The sequence below is a fragment of the Aedes albopictus genome, chromosome 2, assembly GCF_035046485.1.
Source record: "Aedes albopictus strain Foshan chromosome 2, AalbF5, whole genome shotgun sequence".
NCBI classification, from domain to species: domain Eukaryota; kingdom Metazoa; phylum Arthropoda; class Insecta; order Diptera; family Culicidae; genus Aedes; species Aedes albopictus.
In genome coordinates, this window is record NC_085137.1 from 39,537,547 (window position 1) to 39,544,929 (window position 7,383).

The 7,383-nt window shown below is 39.1% G+C and overlaps 1 protein-coding gene across 1 annotated transcript in view; it reads right to left on the minus strand.

Moving 5' to 3' along the window:
* The window catches only part of LOC109621813 (fibrillin-1-like), a 31,496-nt gene extending 24,321 nt beyond the window's left edge, over positions 1–7,175 (minus strand). The window contains exons 1-4 of the mRNA XM_029854527.2: positions 6,913–7,175; positions 6,731–6,851; positions 6,499–6,659; positions 6,155–6,429 (exon numbers count right to left, since the gene is read on the minus strand). Of these exons, the coding sequence (XP_029710387.2) occupies positions 6,155–6,429; positions 6,499–6,659; positions 6,731–6,851; positions 6,913–7,004 (649 nt within the window). The 5' untranslated portion in view covers positions 7,005–7,175. The remainder of the gene's footprint in view (positions 1–6,154; positions 6,430–6,498; positions 6,660–6,730; positions 6,852–6,912) is intronic.
* Positions 7,176–7,383: the final 208 nt, after the last annotated feature.

Consider the following 7,383-nt stretch of genomic DNA (forward strand, 5'->3'; position numbering starts at 1 on the left):
ATGAGAGAAGAGGGGAGATGTGTGGTATGGGCCAGCCTATGGTTTGGGCCAGCCTAAACAGCAGCTGTCATTGCTGTACTGGTGATAGTCTCTATCCACTCAAGCACTCAACACAGTCCTAAGTAGGCGCGCAAAGTAATCGGTTGTGCATTCACAGTGCGCAGTATGCTGGGTGATTGTTGGGAGCAAGTTAGCAGATTTCACAAGAGTTATAGATATAAACAGATTGAAAATGTGTTGAGCTCCAGGAGAAATAATGCACGAGTAAAGAAAAATCCTTAATCTTCCAGAAATTGGCAACCGCTACCAGCACCTGGCTGATTTGTGTTGAACATGTGAGGGTTTTTGCAACGTATTGTACAGAATAGAACAGCGTGACTGCAGAAGAGTGAAATAATGCATTGATAATACAATGTTATTGTATTAAATATAATGTATCGTTTAGTAATAAAAGCTGAGGGCGACACTAGTTTTCCCAAGACTAGTTTGGGATATTTCGGCTTGATAAAACTTATGTCGCCTCCTTCCCCAGCTTGCAACCGGCAAAATAGGAGCACCCTGTAGGAACGGGCTTGTATCTACATACATTGGTGGAGCCAGCATTTTCTTTTTTTCTCACTCACTCTCCTAAACATATACGAGAAGGAGAAAGATAGAAGAGGGGGCAGCTTGCCTTCTCTTTCATCTCGCTCTGTTCGTGTACGTTTAGAAGAGTGAGTAAGAAAAAAGAACAAGCTGGCTCCGCCAATGTATACATATAATCTCCAATGACTTTCGACATGCTGTAGTTCACAAAGTTTAAGGACAAACGTCTTAAAATCCCGCTTCAACAGTGCATCAAAACTTCAGACGCCCAAATCTCAAGAAGCAAGCTTCAAATAATAGTGCATTTCATTATTCTGTTCTTGCTCACTTGTAATAAGCCTAAAAAAAATAAGAAGTTCGGATGCGCTGGTTTTTTTTTCCTCCCCTGTTGGGGAAATTAAGCCACTGCGTCCAATAGGCTGAACTTTTGTGGCATGTCCCGTTTTGATATTCGCATTTAGCCAGCTAATTACCATGTGTCAAGTAATCAGCTACTGCCACGACGCGTCGTCTCCCAGTCAGGTGCAATGGAATTGATAAACTCCAAGACCTTTGGGGCTGTCCATAAACCACGTGGTCATAAGGGGGGGGGAGGGGGGTTCGGCCAATGACCATTTTGTATGGACAAATAAAATTTTTTGTATGGACCAATGACCACGCGGGGGGGGGGGGGGGTTTAAAAGTCCCAAAAAAATGACCACGTGGTTTATGGACAGCCCCTTTCCAGGTTCTGCAGACCAGATCTCACTGGGTTGCAAGCAACCACTATTTGGAAATCTTTGCCTGCGCGTGTATAAAGCACCACAACTGCAAAGCAGATGTTCCGAGGTTTCACGTTCCATATTACAGAAACGGCAGATATCACTCTGAATATGGCCAATATTTTTCAAGTGATACCTGCTCGGGCAGTGTCCAGTTACTAGGCCAGTGTATGTACATAGAGCTCTCTTGTTGAGCTCTAAGAGCTTTTTGGTTTTATAAGCATCCCAAGTAACACAACTTGTTATATTAATGTAAATAATACGAGTTTAATACAAACGCCTTTGTTATTTTGCATATACGCAAAACTTAAATTTGTACACTTATATCACTGAAAAAGCGCAAAAATGGCGGCATATAGAACATCATTGTTGTTATATAAGATGTTTTCCAATACACTACTAAAACATACAAAAATGTTTTCGAGATGTTTTCTCAAACATTCGAAATACTAACTCGCTACAGCCAAACTAGCAGAAATTCTCCGCAAAATAGAAATACATTTTTGCAACCATCTGATGACTTTTAATTATTTCGAATGATTGAATTCTTATTGAAAATATTTTCATGTTTGTTTGTGTTCTATAGTATGGCTGGAAATCATGTGCCATTCTAAATGTATGGTCAAATAAGCACAAATACTCATCATAAATTCATGCGCTTCTCGTCTGATTAAAAATGGGAATGAAAGTTCGTTCGTTTCTTAACGTCTCGTGAAATTTCCTATCAAGTTTTCCACAATCCAACATGGTAGCTGCATCACACAGTGCCGTTCAAAAATAGGAACCTTCTTTTAAATTGAGCAATATTTCAATAAAAATACGGATACCATGTAACAATTACATTTTGAAAATAAAAAATTAAACCAATTTTATTTGTCAAAATTCTTTGTTTTCATATATGAAAATCGACGCACTTTGTACACAGCACGAAGAAAACAAAATTAATAAACTGTTCGGCATAATCAACTGATTGTGTCAAAATTATTGATTGATTTAGCTTTATTATAAAGACTTTCAGCCCTATCAGAAATATGTACGGTTGACGTTATGTCTAAAATATGACGATTTCTTCATAAGCGACTGAAATTTCTGATTTTATTTTTCATTCCAATGCATCAAATGTTAAGATGTATGTACAATTTTAACAAGCACTGTAATTTCTCGTACCTAAAGCATTTTTAGTTGCTTAAACATATATTCATGTTTGAAATACATGTTTTGTGCATCTCAAGAACATGTCTGTAGAACATAATTTCAATTGATAAAAATACTTTGGATAAACATCACAATAATGTATTTTAAACAACCAATTGCGTAGCCTATACCAAGTTTTGTTTTTGACTACCAGATTCCGACATCAGTACAACAATAACAAATATATGACGAAGTTCCAAAAATCATTTACATAATATTATTGTGAACGAGTTTGAGCCGCGAGTGCAAAAACTATTGTTGTTTTGTGTTGCTGTAACAAGTGTAAAGTGAAAAGAAAAGATCGTTACAGGTGAATACATGAATTGGGCTGCAAGTGACTCGGGAGCTGATTTTGTGGGGAACATTTCGAGGTATTTAATATGTAACCCAAGCCACCGGATCAACAAGTTTGTTATAGAGGACGCTGCAAATTAACAAGGTTGTGATTAATGAAATTTTGGCATAAAAATATCATGTTTTGAACATGTTTGAACATATTGGTCTTAACTTTGTACTGCTGATTTTTTTGCGCAACATCTGTATTTGAGGGGATACGATGATTTAAATAATTGTTCCCTCGACGTCAAAAATACAAAATAAAAACTTTTGATACTACTGATCAGATTTTCAGTAGTTTGTTATCGTAATACATAGTTAAAAGGTTAAAACATGATTTCAACTGAAGATGTTTACAGTTTCGTTAATAATACTTTATTATAACATCTTTTTGAACTTTATTTTCTGAAGATGTTATCTGTGTTACTTGGGATTTGTTATAAATCGTTTTGACTGATTGCAATTTTTGACGTCCATCCAATTGGATATCACCCTCTGCTCAGCCCAGCGTTTCAGATCCATTTTAATTGTACAGTTTGATATACCACAGAATGGTTCTGGGCCAGCAAACTGTAAATTGGAACCACTTTTAGCAAGCTCGTCTGCCATTTCATTCCCTTCAATGCCACAGTGACCTGGAACCCAGTATAAGTTTACTGAATTCCCTTGACACAGCCTGCGCAGTGAAAGAATGCATTCCCAGACAAGCTTTGAAGTACATTTGTAAGCGCACAATGCTTTTAGTGCAGCTTGACTATCTGAGAAAATACAAATATTTGCATATCTGTATTTTCTCTCAAGGCTCAAGGCGCTGGTTTTGTTTACGAAGGGATTTGTGCGCTCGAAATCGTGAGTAGGTGCCAAAGTCGGCCATTGTGGCGGCCATTTTGGGATTTTAACAAGTCTGCCCTGTAAACCAGCGTAAAGTTATTACGAAGAGCACGAGGTTGAACATAGATGTCTATTTGAACCAGAAGAGCGGGACATTCAATGTTCCTGAGATCAGTAAAGCCCTGACAATTGTCTCAAACTCATAAGCTCATCGCTAGTCTGCGTTAAATGAGTAAGCATCAAACGATCTCCTATTCCAAGTCCTTGGAGGTTCAACTTGTGCATAGCCCTGAACTCATGCCTATTGAAAACTAGCGTTCTTATCAGCGTTTTGTACATGGTGCATTATATGTTGTGGGGGTTACACCGATTAACAAGGATCTGTGGTAGATGCACTTGTTCACCACCTTGAAACACTATTCCGACAGGTCGTTGCTAATGGATTTCAACCACCATCAGCATGCGAAGAAAGGTGCATTAAAATGTACTGAGGATCAAATGGGTCAAAATATTGTTGTAAAGATTTAGGAAGGAAGTAAGTAGGATCTGGGTATAAGTAGGCAGACTGGAGGGCCTATTTTGGGCACTTTTCGCTATGAATCAGTCAAATGATCCCAGACCCTATCCAATTGTAGCCGCCAAGGTCGCCGCTATTAACGATACTAGTCATATGGAAGCGCATGGTCTCTGGTAGTTTTAGGGAAAGAATATCTTTTTAAACATGGTCTTCTTCTTCTGTTTGGCTCGACGTTCGCATTGGAACTTGGCCTGCCTCTTCAATATAGTGTTCTTTGAGCACTTCCACAGTAATAATTGAAGGGCTTTCTTTGCCTGCCATTGCATGAATTTGTACAGGGGATGGCCAAAATGTTTGGGATAAAAAGTTCAACAAGCTATAACTTTCCATAGAGCGCATCAAAAAATCTCAAATTTTGACTGTTTGTCAACCTATTATGTGTGCATCATTGGTAAAAATTTGGGCTCGATTGATTAATATTTCGCAAAGTTAGAACCGTTCGGGTAAAACACTATTTTTCAGACAACTCATTTTTGAGCTGTCATATCTCGGAAACCAGTGAACCGAATTGAATGAAATTTTGAACGTACACTAACAATATGTAAATGCTTCACAAACTATTAAAACATTGGTACTTTTTAAACGTTGAATAAAGTTATCATGGATTGACACTTTTTGGATTTTTCTCGAAAAAATGTCATTTGTTTGCATCAATGTCAATAAGTTTTAGTGTTAATATCCAAAGATTTTCCACTTCTGTTTTCAGGTTATCTCTAATCAGATATATTAGAGCCAATTTAAATTGAAGGAAGAACACATTTAGTAATTTTTGTGTGGTATTGTTAATTTTACTTATTTTCCTCTTTTTTTTTTATTCTTAATCACTTAACCTAATTTACAGCTCTATTGTCCACTGGGGCACTACGTGAGCAATTTCAATTGACAGCTGCACTTACATTTTGTACAGCGCCTAGATTCTGTTCTACTTTATCGAACTGGTTGCCTTTCTGCTGCTTTCACTTTTTCTACGTTATACCTAGTAGAATGATGAGCACAAGGATGATGATGGATGGCCGTTGTTCCTTTCCAGTCCGATTGGGGGTCCATTATGAGTAGCAGTTCGCCGATGTCCAGGTATCCGGGTCCGTTTGAGCCATGGAGCTCAGAAGAGGGTCAGTGTCAGTTGCTCTCGGGGGAAAAGCAACTGACGAAAAATTGCAAGTGCCGAGGCTGGGAATCAAACCCATGACCATCCGCATATGAAGCGAACGTGTGACCAACTACGCCACGGGCCCCGGCAACCCAATTATTTTCCTCTATATGGGTAAAAATTTCAATCCGGTATAACTTAATTCATCGTGAGAAAATATTACATTTTAAAACGTCGTATTAAGTATCAATATATTGTTGATAAACGTTAAAAAATTCATTCAATTCGGTTCACTGGTTTCCGAGATATGACATTTCAAAAACTAGTTGTCTAAATAATAGTGTTTTACCCGAACGGTTCTAACTTCGCGAAAAATTAATCAATCGAGCTCAAATTTGTAGCAATGATGCACATATAATAGGTTGACAAACAGTCAAAATTTGAGATTTTTTGATGCACTCTATGAAAAGCTACAGCATGTTGAATTTTTTTGTGGGAGAAAAAAAGTTGCCTATCCCAAACATTTTGGCCATCCCCTGTATATTGTGAGGCAAGTACAATGATACACTATGCCCAGGGAGTCGAGAAAATTTTTCCGACCGGAACAGGAATCGAACCCGCCGTCTCCGGATTGGCGATCCATAGCCTTAACCACTAGGCTAACTGGAGACCCATTTTAAACATGGTCTAACCACGGAAATTTACTATATATGACCTGCACTCCTATATTTATTCGATTAAATCAAGTCGATACTAATCCGCTGCAGGAAACATTCTCACCTGGCAAACATTGGCACACGTTCGGCTGCACGCAGTTCCCATTCTGGCACTCCGGTTCACACTGCGCAACACATTGCCCATCATCTTCCGTATCCAACGCGTATCCATCGTAACAACGGCACTGATTTTCTTCACACCATCCAAATCTGCATTCTTTACTGCATCGCTGCACACACTTCCCTTCCGAATCACGCTCGTACCCTTCATCACAGACACACGAATTGGGCGCCACACAGCGCCCATTATCACATGGAGAATCACATATTGGCTCACAACTGAATGGTAGGGAAGAAAATTATTTTCACTTTCAGATCGTTTGACTAACGCAGACAGTGGCCACTCACAGAAATTCATTCACTTTCCTGTAGCCACCGTAGCAGCTGCACGTTTCCGGTGCAGTACATTCACCGAAGATGCACTTATGCTTGCACGACGGTAGACATTCGTTTCCGTAACGGTGATAACCTTCACAGCACACCTGCTTTTGGCGAGTTTCGTATTCCAACTATAAAAAAGGACACTTATGTATTTCAGAAATCCTCAATTTGAGTCAAGCAACATATTTCGGGAACTCACAGCACAGGACAACTTCTCAACGGCTACTGTTACCGGCAGGGTATGCTCCCCAAACATACAGTAGTAATTGCACACACCATACTCCACTCCCTTGGTCACGTTCTGCACTAGCTTAGGAACTCTGAAATCAAATTTTGATCTTTTATAACCGCCAATATATTCGAAATATGCTTCATCACTACTTTTCACTTTCGGTACAGAATTTTCCCACCACCAAATAGCTACTAGCAACCGTAAGCAATAATGGAAATGCAATCCGTTGAAACCTCTTCATCGTTGAAATCGTTACATAATTCCCCACAACCACTTGAGAAAATTGAATCACAGATTCTACTGCGAACGCCTCCCAGATGCAGAAGAAAGCGGGCACGTTAATCCGGGTGGAGAGTCAAATCGAAACTAACTGCCACAACGGTCATCATCTGCTGCAGAGAGCTACGGGCGGGATGGTATTCAGACATGATTCTAGAATACTGGCAATCGTCGTAATCATGAAGAGAAAAATCGGTTCAAAAACAAAGAACGAAAACCGAATCTTATCAATTTTCCCCAGTTTCGGGCGTCTAATTATGAAATGTTAACCGGATAGGCTGACCAGACCTTCTAGTTGTACTTTTTTTTCCTAGAACACATTGCATTGTCTTTTATAATAA